The sequence below is a fragment of the Myotis brandtii genome, unplaced genomic scaffold (assembly GCF_000412655.1).
Source record: "Myotis brandtii unplaced genomic scaffold, ASM41265v1 scaffold782, whole genome shotgun sequence".
Taxonomy (NCBI): Eukaryota; Metazoa; Chordata; class Mammalia; order Chiroptera; family Vespertilionidae; genus Myotis; species Myotis brandtii.
The window spans coordinates 2654726-2671018 of NW_005371138.1; the positions used below are offsets into that span (position 1 = coordinate 2654726).

The window sequence follows — 16293 nt, forward strand, 5'->3', positions numbered from 1 at the left end:
ACTTATGGAGAAAAATCCTCACCAACCCTTCAAATATTCTTGAAAAAACCCCTCAATGACAAGCTTGTATTTTTGTTTTTACCTGAAGATAACAAATACCACATAACCAATACCCCCCAAAAAAGGGGGCAGGGGTGTTTGATGGTGATGAAACTCCAGATTCCAATACTAAACAAAAGTGAGATAAGGCCGGGGGAGGAATAAGTGCATGAATATAATACCAAACAACTATGGTCTTATACAGGCTTTATCTAATACTTCCTATACATCAATTTCAACTGTCAGTAACAAAAATAAAGTTTACTTCTTGGGCAGAGGGAATTACAATTCAGTTTTTAAGTCTGAACCTTTAAACTTGGGAAGCTTTCTTCTAGGTCACCGGCAAGGGTCTTATCAACTTCATGTAGGATTTTAAGAAAGTCTTCCACCTGTGAGTCAAACAAAAGAATCAAATAACATAAGTAGAGGAAATGGTGAATTAAGATATTGATTACTAACTATAAAAATGCTCTGCCTGTGATTTTTAAATAGCCCAGAGGAAAAGAAATGAGGATATATGCCCAGATGACAATAATAGTACTTCCTGAAACATCAATGAAGTGACTAGATCTTACTATTTTATTTTACTCTTAAACTAGTATTTATCCTCCCACTGATTCCCCTTTAGGGTCCATTAATTAAATTTTATTTCCATCCTCCTTCTCGCCATGTCCCTTCACTCTCATATTTTCATATTTCACTTTCCTAAAAAAAGTTCCTATCTTGAAATTGCCTCTAATCAAAGCAAGCAAATGTGATGTAATTCGAAGAACCAGAAAAATCTACTGACTGTACTTATCTAAGAACTTTATTTTTGATTAATATATATATTATCTACTTCCTAACAGAAAAGAATATTGTAAATTCAGTGTTGATTCCTTTCTCTTAAAACCTGAACTATTCCTCAGGATACTCCCATGAATTATCCAGCAGTCATCTGTCTGGCAAAGGCAGTAAGACATGTGAATTGTATGCATTATCTTTTTTGACAATGGCCTCAAAAATCAAGTAATCCTCTGAAACTCAGTCACCTATACATTTACTCACACTCACCATAGGGCTATAGAAAGGAAGAAGGTTTTGAAATGCACAGGAACACTTCTGCTTGCTTAATTGGCCCTCCTTCAGTCCCTTAGTCACAGTCTCCTAAAACAAAACAAAACAAAAAGAAAGGAAAATTTCTAAAGCTGTATCTGGTGAATAAATACAAATCCATTTATACAATTCTCCACTGATCCTACAGGCATTTCAAATGTCCCAAACTGAACCCAGTATCATTCCTCCCTGTGTAACCCAAACACGTGCTCCATTGCAGTCCTTATTTTAGTGAAGGCTACCACCACATACCTACCTACCCTACTGCACACACCAAAAACCTGGAATACAGCCAAGACTTTTCCTCCTCCTCTGCTGCTGACCCCTTCCCTTGAGTGTTCATTCTATTAATAATCTGTTATCCTACACCTCCTCTCCACCCACACTTCATTGTTTAGATAGGCTCTCATTTCTCAGATTCTTCTTTTTTGAGTATATATATATTTATTATTTTGATTGGGTAATGGTATCATGGATGTATACATAGGCTAAAGTTTTTCAAATTGCACTCTTCAAATATGTATAGTTTACTGTATGCCAATTATAAAAGCATAGAACAGACTGATGAATCTCAGAGGGAAAGTAGGCGTGGAAAGAGATTAACCAAAGAATTTATATGCATATACGCATACCTATGGACACTGACAATAGTGTAGTGAACATCTAGGGTACCAGTGTGAGGGTAGAGGGGGGACAATGAAGGGGGAATAAAGGAGAACATCTGTAATATTTTCAACAATAAAGATAAATTTTAAAAATAATAAAAAGTAATAAAAATTACTAATGTACCAGATTATTCTTGAAGATTACAGTCACAAAAGCCTGTTGATTGGTCTCTGGGTCTCCAGCCTCAACGGTCTCTAATCTTCTCTCTCTTGCTTTTGAAGTAATCTTTCTAAACAGATCTTACCCCTTGGTGCTTTTTAAAAAAACCTTTAGTAGTTCCCCAGTTTCCTCCAGATTAAGTCCAAACTCCATTAAGTATGACATGTAGGAACTTTCATGTCACATCCTGCTTTAGTCTCAGCCCACCTTTCTCCTATATCTCTACCACTTAAAAATTAAGAAACATCTACGTCCCTCTCTCCAAAAACACAAAAGGAACAGCAAACAATGAGAAAAATACTTGCAATGGATATTCAGAAGATATAGTATTACCCATGGAATTCCATGCCAATAATCAAAACTAATAAATGTATAAAGCATGAAACACAACCAATATACAAATATATGTAAAGATATTCAAACTCACTAATAATAAAAAATGCCAATCAAAATAAGGTACAATTTAATCACTTCTTGAATTTTACTTGACATAAAATTATAATACCGAATAACAAGGATCAAGTACAATCAACATTTCACATGTCAAAAGCCTTTTCAAAAAATGTAGCCATTATGCCTCAGTCATGTTCACATTTATAATGTCAAACCTAGTAACCTAACTTCTAAAAACCTATGCTAAGGTAAAACAAATCACCAGAATAACAGAAACTTGTTTTGATAAATATTCTTGAAAAAACTTCAAGGAATATGAATATATAGTCGAGTTATGTTCATATATTTTTACCCTAAAATATATGGACAATAAGGATATGCTCAAAGGAAGAATAGGCTAATAAACCTGAACATATTTAGGAAAACTATTCCTTAAAAAAAGTTTACAATCAATTTTATAAATTGATTTTTTGGCAAATTAGGTATTAAACTGGCTCGGTAAAAAGTCTTTCAGTGAATTGATCTAGTCAGGAGAAATGCTTACAATGTAATGTTAAGTGAAAACTGTAAATACAGGTTATAAATATGTGTAAAACATATACATATATAAAAATATACCAAACCACATCAGCTGCTGGTTTAAAACTATAAGCTTATGGTGACAAGTTCTTTCATTTTGCCAAAAATAATAACAGTAATAATAAAGTTGGGAACATTAAGCAATTCATACTTTCTTTTGCTGAAGAAACCATTAATATGTCTTTCTTACCTTTGTTAATGCCTGAAAAATATTAGAAAGAAATTCACACGAAATATCCTTTAAGATTTTCAAGTGGAAATAATCTTGGGTTAAATCAAACTTTTTAGTTTCTTCTGTGTTAGACTCTGCCGAATTCTCTGGTTTCTTCTGACAATGTTCCACATTTTGTAAGACACGAATCAGGCTGTCTATTAGAGAAAGATCTACTGTACAAACAAATCAAGAGGCATGAGATTAGCCAGTTAAGTTTGGTTATTCACTCATCATTCATTCACTCATACTGAATACCTATTAGTGCTAGAGATACTTTAGGTACTACAGTTATAGTGCCACACAAGATCATCAAAGCCTCAGCCTTCAAGAGACTTATATTTTTATACTCTCAAATATGCAAATGAGTAAAGATTCATTTCAGATGTTGGTTAAGTTCTATGAAAAAAATTAAAGGGGACTATAATAAAGCAGCTGGCAGGGGAGGCTCTCTGAAGAGATGACACCCAGCTGAGAACAAAAGGATAAGAAGAATCAATGCAAAGAGCCCAGAAAAAATATTTCAGGCAGAGGGAACAAGTGCAAAAGCCCCAAACAGGAAATGTCATGGAAGGTCTGAAAAACTAAAAGGCCAGTGACTTACACTGTGTGAGCAAGGAGGGCACAAGATGGGTTTAGAAAGTTGGGCAAGCCCTGCCGGTGTTGCTCAGTGGTTAAACATCAACCTATGAACCAGGAGATCACGGTTCCATTCCCTCCTTGTAAGGACACATGTTTGGGGCTCTATCCTCAGTAGGGGGCGTGCAGGAGGCGGCTGATCAATAATTCTCTCTCATCATTGATGTTTCTCTCTCTCTTCCTCACTGAAATTAAAAAAAATTTTTTTAAAAACCTATATCCTCTAGTAAGGATTTCTTTTAAAAGGGAGAAAGAAACCAAACGAACAACACAAACATGGACTTTAAAATCTGACAGAATTTAATTTAGTGCACTAAAATGATACTTGCCTTTTTCTACCTTTAGATACTCCTGTTCAACCTGTGAAGCATACATGGCAGACAATACTGAAAAAATAGAGGCCAGCACTGTTTTCTGTTCTTGAAGTATGATGGGTGGATCATCAGACTGGCAGAATTCATGGCAGACTAGGTCAAAAAGTAAATTCCAAGTGTCTTTTCCAGTATCAGGACACTGTACTTAATAAAAATGATAAAGAAAATAGTACTTTAAAAACAGAAAACAATTAAATGAGTAGATATAGTGCTTCCCCATATAACATCTTACCAATTGCTTTCATTCCATCATCTACTGTAGTAAGTAGCTGTAAGATGTGCATGTAAACATCGAGTCCTTCCAGATTTTCAGAACTAAATATAAAAAGCAAAAGCACTGAATCAACAACTTTACTATCTACAGGATTGTAATTGTTCATCCATTCATTCAGCAAATACTCATCACTCTGTACTAGTCACTCCCCAAGGTGTTAAAGATAAAACAGGGAACAGGACAAAATCTCTATACTCACTGGAGCTTACTAGTTCGTTCTAATGGGGAAATCAGTAAAAAAACAAATATCCTGTAATATAATCAACATGAACAAGACAAGAAGAAAAATACTTTTTCACCTTGTCCCATGAAAACAACAATGCAGAAACCTGAGAGGTGATACTTTATCATTCTGGTTTACCTGAATAATCAGGAGGGGGGGAAATGACTTTTATAGAATGAATGTAAGGTCCACTACACCAAGCATTGACAATAATGAAGTTCTTAAAACTTCACAGAATTATCCTAGCTCCCTCACTCAGAATACTAAAACCATGTTAAGTATAATTTTTGTGTTCAACAGCTTGGATTCCTAGAAACTCACAATCCTAGTTCTTCAACCAAACAATTATGTAAAAACATAGTAATTAAAAGATGGTCTAGCAAATATTTAAGTACCTACTGTTTACAGGTACTATGTTAGGGGCTGGGAAAACAGAGATGTATAAAACACTGTTTCTACCTTCATGAGGTTTACAGTCTAAAAGGAAAGAAGATAAAGGGGCAATAGCAAAGTAATAAGAATGTAATTCTAGAGGAAGTCCAAGGTATCAGAGGAACACATAGCAAAAAAACTTCATTTACTTTGGAGAATCAGGAAAGGTATCTTAAGAGAAATATTGTCGACATAGAAACCTGAAGGGGCAAAGAAATGTTTGAAGTAGAGGAGACATAGTGTGCAAAAGCCTTGAGTTACGAGAGCTTGGTTCTGTTGAAGAAATAAAGGAAATTTCATATGGTTGAAACACAGAGTACAAAGAGTCAGTATGGAGAAGCTCTATGCAAGAACTTTTAAGTCAAATTTTTTAAAACTTTGAACCTTTTCCTAAGAAAAGCAACTGAAGAGTTTGAAGCATGAAGGTGGGATGATCACTACAGTGTGCTCTGCAAGGAGCAAGCCTCGAACCAGGGAACTCAGGTAAGAATGTTGCAGTTGTCCAGGTGAGAGACAGTGGCCTGATGGTGGCCTGATGGGATCCCAGAAAAAGTCAGGACCAAGGCTTGGAGGTTGAGTGGCCATGGGAAAAGAGTGGGATGATGAAGAATTGGCAACAGCTTCCACATTCTTCCCTGAGATTGAGAATACTGAAGAAAATTTGGGGGAAATGATGAATTTAATCCTCATTTGGATAAAGGTCATAAAATTAATAGGCTTTAATGTGGGTTATTAAGCACTAAGAATGCACAACTGACCACTAAACAGATCAATTCATAAATTAATTTTCTAGTCACTAACAATAAACAGTTTCAATAACCTACAAGACCTAGTAATCACTCTTGGGAAGATTCCAAAAGCCAGTCACTTATCCAAGACTGGCATATATTTACAAGAAGAAAACAAATATATGACATTAGCTGAAGAAGTTGTTAAATGTCCAATGGAAAATAAAGCACGGGAAAATCTTATCTACTTGATTTATATTACACAAAATTGCTCAAGATTTTAAGACACTAAAGATAAATAATGCTGATAATAGCCTACAGCTAATTAGTATTAGAACAGGTACTTTGTAACCATTAATAATTCTTGCACAGACCAAATATACTGTCACCACAAATACTAGTAGTAAACCAAGCCTGACAAAGATCAGCTATGTGCTATTCATCCTGTCGGAAGGAAATTAAGATGACTTATTATCTAAGGATACTTCTAGCAACTAGATTTTCCCAGAATATTTTGTACAAAAAAGCTCACCTACCGTACTTGTTTGGCAGCTTCAAGCACACAGGGCACAATTCTAAACACTCGTTGCTCTTCAGAATCTTCCTGGGGTTGGTCATGAGGCTGAACTGCCCCATTTCTAATCCATTCCAACATTAGCTTCTCATCCAAATCAAAGAGCTTGTCTACAACCTCCCCCACCTTCACCAGCAAGTCAACTGCAGAGAAAAAAATCAGATATTGAAATGAGAAACAAAATTTTAAAAGCAGTAATGTTAATCAAAATTCCTAAAGCTATCTGAACAACGCCAATCTTGCCAAAGCATTACTTATTCCAAGAGCAATAAGTTTGCCTCCTTTGCTTGGGAGTTTAAGAAGAAATTTTACGCCCTGACTGGGCACATACAAGAATCAACCAATGAATGCATAAATAAGTGGAACAACAAAGCTATGTTTATGTCTCTCTCTCTCTCCCTCTCTCTCTCTCTCTCTTTCCCCACCCCTTTTCTTCTCTCTCTCTAAAATCAATGAATAAAAATTTTAAAAGAATTTTGTATCTTTTTCTAAATAATATTTTTAAATTACAGTTGACATACAATCCATTAGTTTCAGGTGTACAACATAGTGATTAGATATTTACTTATCTTACAAAGTGATCATCCTGATAAATCTAGTACCCATCTAACATTATATAAGAAATTTTATATCTTGAGTTGAAGTACTTTCTCTCCTAACACTTAGCCTTTAGATGACCTCCAGAAATAGTTACCTGGTTTCCTAACAAAAAATAATCAAAAATTTTTTCTAGCCCTGGCTGGTTTGGCTCGCTGATTAGAGAATCAGCTCATGGACTGAAGGGTCGTAGGATTGATTCCTGGTTAAGGGCACATACCTTGTACCTTGGTTGCAGGGTCCCCCGCCCCAGTATGGGTACATGTGAGAGGCAACAATTGATGTGCCTCTCTCACTTCGATGTTTCTTTCTCTCTCTTCCCCTCCTCCCTCCCTTCTACTCTCTCTAGAAATCCACAGAAAAAATATCCTCAGGTGAGGATTAAAACAAAAAGATTTGTTTGTTTTTTTAATTTTTTTCTATATTACATGGTGACTTACCATTTGTTGAACTTGACATGATGAAGCAAATGCTATCATAAATAGCTGGATGTTCCTGGATTCTTTCAACCCAGACACTGGCCACTTCTGTCTGGGAAAGGCATGTAAGCAACAATCTACAGGATAAATAAATGTGAGCTTAATATCTATCTTTCAAAAACAGTAAAGGAAATTCAAGAATAAAGAGTTAACTCTATTAGCCTCCCTTCTGGGTGAGTACATAAAATCCATAAAAAGAGGAAAACATACCTGCTTGTTTCCAGCAAAGTAGGAGGGTCTGAATCATACAAACAGTGCAATAATACCTGGCTACAAAAACAAAATAGTTAAACCAATATGCATTAATTCTCTCATTTTAAATATCAAAGCAGAGTTTTCATTTAACTTTTAAAACTTTTTAATTGTGAAATATAGCATATATATGTAAAAGCCTGTGATAAAATCTACACTTAATGAATAAATACAAAGCAGAAAACAGAACAGTGCTGCATCTCCATAGCCCATGTGCCCATTCCAAATCACAATTCTTTCCCATCTAGAAATTACTAGCCTGACTTTCCAGCAGTCATTTATTTGCTTTACTCTATATTGTTATTATTTAATATATGTTGGTTTTAAACTTTATATGAAATCATATTGCATGCATTTTTGTGAGTTTTAGTTTAGATATGCAAGTAAGACACTTAAACATGTGTTTAAGATCTACCCATGTTGTTCCTGTAGCTACTGTTCTTTGATTCATTGCTGCAGAACATTCCATTGTATGAATATAACACAATATATTTTTCCAGCCTATTACTGATGGACACTTGGGTTAATTCCAATTTGTGGTTATTTCAAGCAATGCTCCTACAATACTTTTTATATGAGCATCCTAATGTATGTGTGCATGGTTTCTCTTACCATATATCTGCTAGTGGCATTGCTGGGTCACAATATATGCCTACCTACCAACTTGACTAGATAATGCCCAACTGTTGCAAAGTAGTTGAACAAATTCATATCCTGTCATCAATGTAAACTGTTCCAGAATAATTTTAAGATAAGCATTTATTGAATTAATAAAACTTAACATTACTCATTCTCAGATTTTTGATGGAGACCACTAGAGACGAAGCACAGTCCTGAGTCATATACTCCATGAATGATTATCAATTACTGAGGGATAAATAGCTAGGATCTGAGTCCCTCCACTCTGTTATATCACTTGAATCCCATAATAAACCCTACAGCCCTAACTGGCAATACTGCCCAAGACAGGTTTCTAAACTATTGTGGGCACAAATTTATTTGCGATTCTGATTAACAGCCATGAAGTCTTTGCCTAGAATATGAATTCACTCACAAAATTTAGCATATATTTCCAGGGCTAGATAGATGTGTTCTCAAACCTCTTAAAGCAACCAGGGTTTCCACCATTAAAAAACCCTCTACCCCAAACATTCCTGCCTGGAGAAGACAACTAGCCTTCTAGCACAGTACAAAAGCCTTTGAACCACAGAGGCAATCCTGTGTGTTCTGGTCTGTTGAAGTCAGAGTTCTCAGGGTAACTCTGTCAACAAGTCTAGTTTATCAGACTCTCTGAGCCTTTGGGTCCCTGAGCCTAAACTGTTTTGGACTCTGATCAGGTACCCTATGTCTAAGCTCTGACTCACTGGTTCTTATCCTATCTGATTTACCACCTGCTGATGATAGAGATCCCTTTCCTATAAAAATCTTGACTCATGACCATAAATAGTGTGAAAGCTCCTAGCTACCATCAAAACACAATGAGCCCAACTGGCGTGGCTCAGTGGTTGAGTGTCAACCTAGGAACCAGGAGGTTACGGTTCAATTCCTAGTCAGGACAAATGCCCAGGTTGTGGACTCGGTTCCCAGTAGGGGGTGTGCAGGAGGTAGCCAATCAATGATTCTCTCTTATCATTGATGTTTCTTTACTCTCTCTCTCCCTCTCCCTTCCTCTCTGAAATCAATAAAAATATATTTTAAAAAACATACACACAATGACATTTCTGGAGAGTGTTCATCAAGAGAAAGGAAGTACTACATTTCATAATATTTTCCTATCTCTCCTATGTATCAGGAGTTCCTTAGGGATATGAAATACAAATCTATTTTTTTAAACATACTTATTAGGTAGTAAAACTTACCCAAGATTTTTATCACTGCTGATGGAAACACATATCTCCTGGAAACAGGCCATATTACCTAAAATTCCCACACAGATTTCCTGTCAAATCAAATTTCACAGGTCACAATAGCTCTAAGTTGACAGACACATAAAAGAATAAACACTGGAAGAAAAACTTTCATTGAACCTTAGGCAATAGAACAGAAGGCAGCATATAGAAGTATATTGCCTGCACCCCAATCTTAACAAGTTCAGACTATATAGGAAGGGATGGGAGACATGAGAAGAAGATCAAAGGTAGGCAGAAGTTATGGAAGAAAAAATCTTTTTTTTTAAAATATATTTTATTGATTTTTTACAGAGAGGAAGGGAGAGGGATAGAGAGTTAGAAACATCAATGAGAGAGAAACATCGATCAGCTGCCTCCTGCACACTCCCTACTGGGTATGTGCCCACAACCAAGGTACATGCCCTTGACTGGAATCGAACTGGGGACCCTTGAGTCCCCAGGCCGATGCTCTATCCACTGAGCCAAAGCAGTTAGGGCTGGAAGAAAAAATCTTATGGATAAACTGAATCTTAAATGATTGGTAGGATTTATTTTTCTTTAAATATATTTTTATTGATTTCAGAGACAGAGGAAGGGAGAGGGGTAGAGAGATGGAAACACCAATAAGAGAGAAACATCGATCGGCTGCCTCCTACTGGGGATCAAGCCCACAACCTGGGCATGTGCCCTGACCAGGAATTGAACCAGTGACCTCTTGGTTCATGGGCCACACCGGCTGGGCGACTGGAAGGATTTAGATATGCAAATAAGGAAGACATTTAAACAAGGGGCAAAGTATCAGGAAAGGCAAAAGGGAATAATGTACATGGCTAATACAGTGGACAGTAAGGAAAGCAGTCTGGCTATTGCATGAAGTGAGAGAACAGCATGAGATAAATAGAGCAGGTAAAAAGGATCAGGATTAAGGGTCCTGAATGCCAAGAAGAGTTTAGATTTAATTTAGGAGGTTAAGTGGAGCCATGAAATCCTCAAGGAGGGGGACAATATACTGCAACGATATTTATGGAAGATGACTCTGGCAGCAAAATGCATTGAAAAAACTTTTAAAAACTCAGTAATAATAACTAACGTTATTTGGCACTTACTATGCCCAGGCACTACTCTAAGCACTTTCTATGTATCGTCTATATATATAAAAGCCTAAGCATGGGGCTGGAGATTGAACCTGCTACCCAGGTATGTGCCCTTGACTGGGAATGAAACTCGTGACCCTTTGGTCTACAGGCTGATGCTCTAAACACTGAGCAAAACCGTTCAGAGGCAGGGTCAGGATTTTTAAAAGCTTCTTAGGGCAAAGCTTCTTAAAATGTGGGCCTTGGTCCAGAGCAGTAGAATCACTTGGGAACTTGTTCAAAATCCTTGATCCTACCCCAAACCTACTGGATCAGAAACTCGGGGGTGTGCCCAGTAATCAGTGATCCTGGGATATGTTGAAGTTTGAGAGTCCCCATCCTCAGTGATTCTAACGTGTGGCCAAGTAGCTTACAGACATGTATAATGATATGACTAATTCCTGAAACGTGCCATTCCTGACATGTTTATTTTAAGTACTAATCATGAATCAATGTATTTAAGTTAGAAAAATATGAGAAAATCATATAACTGTCAAGTCTTTATCTATACATATAAAACCCTAAGTGACCAGTCGACCGTTTGACAGTTCAACCGGTCGCTACAATGCACACTGACCACCAGGGGACAGACGCTCAATGCAGGAGCTTCCTCCTGGTGGTCAGTGCACTCCCACAGTGGGAGCGTCGCTCAGCTCGCTCAGCTGACCAATGGGCACCAGACACCGGGCTCACAGTTGGCGAGTGCAGCTGCGGCGGTGCGGGCCTCTCCTGCCTCTGCAGCAGCGCTACCAAGCAGCAGCGGCAGCGGCAGTTGCTCTGGGGCTGGATGAGCAGGAGTGGGAGCAACATGGCGCCTGGCCCAGGCTGAGGCTCCTCCTCCTCCCCAGCCTCCTGCTGCTTCACATACTACTACATCCCTTGGGGGATGTTGGACTGCCTGGGATCAGGCTGAAACTGGCAGTCCCACATCCCCTGAGGGGTCCCAGATTATGAGAGGGCACAGACCAGGCTGAGGGACCCCACCAGTACAGCACTGTATTAAATAAAATTTTAATTCAACATTCAATTTGTCATGAGAGGGCACAGATCAGGCTGAGGGACCCCACCAGTACAGCGCTGTATTAAATAAAATTTTAATTCAACATTCAATTTGTAAAAACTTGCTATAAAATTCTCCACTTCATAATTTCAAAGGGAGAAAGAAAGAGAGACAATAAATAAAGTGGTTATACTGAATGGCAGGCTAGGCTCAAACCCCAACTCTATTCTTTCCTAATTGTAAGACCTTAGACAAATTTCTTAAGCTGAGACCTAATTCTTTTATTTGTAAAGTAGAGATAAATGCCTACCTCATAGAGTAGTAAAACCAAATATTGAGTTATTCATAATTATAATTACTTAACAGACATTAGTCACCTACAATATGCATAACACATAGCAACCTAAATGGCACTAAAGCAAAATACATTGCACAGAACATAAAGAGTAAATGAGAAGTACAGGTAATTATTTGGGAGTTTATTATCAGCAATGGCCACTGAGAGCTTACTTCTTTGGGAAATGTTGGAAGAAAAGTATCATCTTGGATAATAGATGTGAATATTGAGAGGGGATGGAAAGGGAGGCCCTGAGATGGTGATGATCACAGTAAGCTCCTGAGATGCTAAATTAGGAGGAAATCTGAAGGGTAGATTTTATGCTAGGAAGATGAATTAGATTCAGGTTATGGAAAGTCTTGAATAACAGGCTGAGTTTAGAATGAAGATTTTTAAGCAATGGAGGATTTTATGCCTAAAAAAGGGCAATAAACAGAAATGGAAGGTCCAGGCACTGTTCCCTGTCCTGCCACATATTAGCAGCATAACTTCAGTTATGCTTATCTGAAAGCATTGATCTCCCTGGTCTAGCCCAAATCTAAAATTCTAGGACTCTAATAATTTTAAATAGCACATTACCTAGTACCTGGTAATGTTCAATAAGCATTTGCAACTGATTTGTAGCCAGTAAGAAAATTAAAGTGAGAAAAATTAAAGACTGTCCAGCATTATCTGTTATTGCTCCAAAGAGGAGGCCATAAAAATGTACATACTTACTCTTAATCGAGGACATTTGGATTTGGCCAATACACCCATAAATATGTCAGGAGCATTAAATTCTTGGAGAAATAAAGCCACATCCTGAAAATAAAAATGATAATTAACATGGATGTTGAATGCTCCTCTTTAAACCCATAGCTTAGGCAACCGTAAAAAAATTTTCATTCCACATATACCTACTTTCAGGCATAAGAAAAAGTTAGGAAACTGTGTCAACATTAATGTTAGAAAGTCTTTGTGGTAGCTGGTCCCAAGGCCATGGAACAATTCCATAAACAAATCTAAACTAGTTGTGATATTCCAGAAGGCTGTCCTCTTTTCCTGCCTTGAATATATTAACATTAATGATCTTCCTACACACCAGGCATTCTCATTCATTCAAACACATTTCCTGATTGCCAGGTATCATGCTAGAAGCTGGGAATAAAGAACAAGTAACACTCTTAATTTCTGTCTTCTAAGAGCTAAAAAACACAATAGGGGAAACAGGTGAAAACTCCTATTGGGTTATGCCCAAAGTCAGAACTTGTGCTTTCAAAATCTTCAACAGAAAAAAATTCTGATCACAGTATAACTGCAGCAGCTTCACACTTCCTTCCTAGAGAGTTTGCCCTGTCCACGGCACCTAACGGGACACACTACACAGGTAAAGGAACCTGGAGTGAGCATGTGACCCCATTTTGTTAGAAATGTGGGCCCCAAAACTAAATCAGTTTGCTGAAATTAGAGAAGACCTAAATAAATGTAAAGATATAACTTGTTCATAGTTAAGAGACTCATTTACCAATTCTTCCCCTAAATGATCTATTAATTCAACTCAATCTCAGATTCTAAAACTAATATGGAAATACAAAGAACCAATGACAACCAAAACAACTTTGACAAAGAACAAAGTTGGAGGATTAACACTACCTGATTTCAAGATTTATTATAATATTAGTCGTCAAAATTGTGTGGGATTGGCGTAAAAATAGACAAATAGATCAATGGAACAGAAAAGAGTCCAAAAACACATTCACATGTATATGTACAAACAACTAATTTTTAACAAAGGTGTAAAGGCAATTCAGTGGAAAAAGGACAGTCTTTTAAACAAATGAGCTAGAACAATTGGATACCCATATGCAAAAAAAAAAAAGAACTTCCATCCATACCTTGCATTGTACTCAAAAATTAACTCAAAATGGATCATAGATTTATAAATAAAACCTAAAATTATATCATTTTTAAGAAAAAAAAAAAGAGAAAACAATGCAATTTAAAAAAAATCAAAAGATTCAAACAGGCACTGCACCAAAAAAAGATAACACTGCAAATAAGCACATGAAAATGCATTCAACATTATTAGTAATTAAGGAAATCCAAGTTAAAATTATAATGGGAATCACCACACACTTATCAGAATGGCTAAAATTAAAAAGACTGACCATACCACGTTGGATGAGGAGAAAGTAGAACTGGAATAGTATCACATACTGCTTATGTTAATGTTAAATGTAAAAACCATTTTGGGGGGAAAATCTGACCATTTTTAAAATATATATATTTATATTGATTTCGGAGAGGAGAGGAGAGGGATAGATAGAAACATCAATGAGAGATAAACATCGATTGGCTGCCTCCTGCACACAACCTGGGCATGTGCCATGACTGGGAATCGAACAAGTGACCTCTTGGTTCATGGGCCGACACTCAACCACTGAGCCACACTGGCTAGGGCTGTGCAGTTTTTGTTCATCAACTATGCCTCAAGTATATTTTGTGTTAATGATACCTCAATAAAGCTGTTTTAAAAAACGGCTAAAGACAATGAATAGCCATTAACAATTTTTAAGACAGAAGAATATAATTAGATTGTGTTTTAGGAAAAAGATAATTTGGGTGGCAATGTGAAAGACAGAAGGGAAGTGAAAGAGTCTAAAACAGGATTTTAATCAGAAATCTATCGCAAAGACCAAGTAATAAAATGAGAGCTTATGTAAGTCCATCTCTTTCGCCTTTTCTCTTACCAGTAAGAGTACCACCTGTATCACAAGGTTATTGTGAACAACAGATGGAATTATATACATGAAAATGCTTGAGTTATAGAGTACAATACAAATGTTAAAATATTATTGCAATTATATACATGCAATTCCTTCTTGTCCCTTTCCTCTAATTTAATCCTGGTACATCAATGGTTTCCTAACTCCTACCCTGCTCTCAAATACAAGGTCAGTGTTCTCTTTAGGTATGTAAGTATCAGAACCTTCCTGGCTACAAGAGTTCTGGCCTTCATAAAAACTATATACAGGGTTTCCAAAAAAAAAAAAATGTATACACACTTTAATAGCTGATAGCTCAATTTTGAAAATAAACTGTATTTAATATACACTATCTTTATAATTAGTATGTGTATACAAAGCCAGGTATTGGGATACCCTATATTTGGCACAAACCTAAAAGACAAACCTGTAGCATTTATAGCTCCTGGAACCTCATTCCCTGTACCACATACAGGAGTTATTACAGACACTAAAGTCTTTCCCCAGAGATTTAAAGACCAACCTTTAAGGAAAAAATCACCCAACGGTCTTTCACTTTCATTTCCTACCCCATACCTCATCCATTGACATATCCCATACTCTGCAAATCTCATTCTCCATTTCTTCATCAAGCTCCATCTGCTGCTCCTCATCATCTGAGCTGGATTTGGTGTTTTCAGGGCTAACCATCTTCAGAAACACAAAAGAAAAAAGAGAAATGAATGAAAGTTGTCCACAGTACTCCTCAAATAATATTATCCCATAATCATTTAGAAGTCACAAAGATACTACCCTCAAAGTGTTTTCTCTTGCAAAAACCTTTTTAAAAATCAGTATCTTACGGAGATCTATTCATTTAACATTCATAGAGTAAATACTGTTGCTAGGCACTGGGGTAAAAATACAAAGATGAGTAAGATTTAATCCCTTGCTTTCAAGAAGTTTAGGGTATAGTGGGTAAAAGACGGGTAAACAGATCATCAACAGAAAAGGCTAAGTGATTCAACTGAATTGTGGACAAAGAGTTGTAAGGGCAGCCTGGCTGGCGTGGCTCAGTGGTTGTGTCACCTAAGAACCAGGAAGTCACAGTTCGATTCCCGGTCCGGGCACATGCCCAGGGTTTTGGACTCCTGGTGTGTGCAGGAGGCAGTCGATGGATGATTCTCACTTATCGTTGATGTTCCTATCTCTCTTTCTCACTCCCTGCCTCTCTCTGAAATCAATAAAATATTTTTTTAATTAAAAAAAGTTGTGAGGGCAGAAATGAGGGACCAATGACCCATGCCTGGGAGAAGTTAGGGAAAAGTTCTCTTAGGTGATATTTAAGCTAAATCTCTGAGGAAGAAAAGGAGGAAAGTAGGAGAGTTCAGAGTTAAGGACCTAGCATGTTTGGGGAATGGTGAGCAGTTTCATGTCATGAGCAGATGAGACTTGGAAAGTTTGCAAAGGGCCCTGGATTCTGAGCTAAAATATATG

At 37.0% G+C, this 16293-nt stretch overlaps 1 protein-coding gene across 1 annotated transcript; it reads right to left on the reverse strand.

The window, feature by feature from the left end:
* Nucleotides 1–229: 229 nt before the first annotated feature.
* SAAL1 (serum amyloid A-like 1) lies at nt 230–15507 on the reverse strand. The gene is made up of 11 exons (XM_005883322.2): nt 15394–15507; nt 12791–12874; nt 9574–9653; nt 7673–7732; nt 7424–7539; nt 6349–6529; nt 4388–4470; nt 4111–4299; nt 3122–3318; nt 1093–1185; nt 230–428 (listed from the first exon to the last, which is right to left on the reverse strand). The coding sequence occupies exons 1-11, from the start codon at nt 15505–15507 to the stop codon at nt 336–338; spliced, it is 1290 nt and encodes a 429-aa protein (XP_005883384.1). The 3' UTR covers nt 230–335.
* Between the last annotated feature and the right edge of the window lie 786 nt (nt 15508–16293).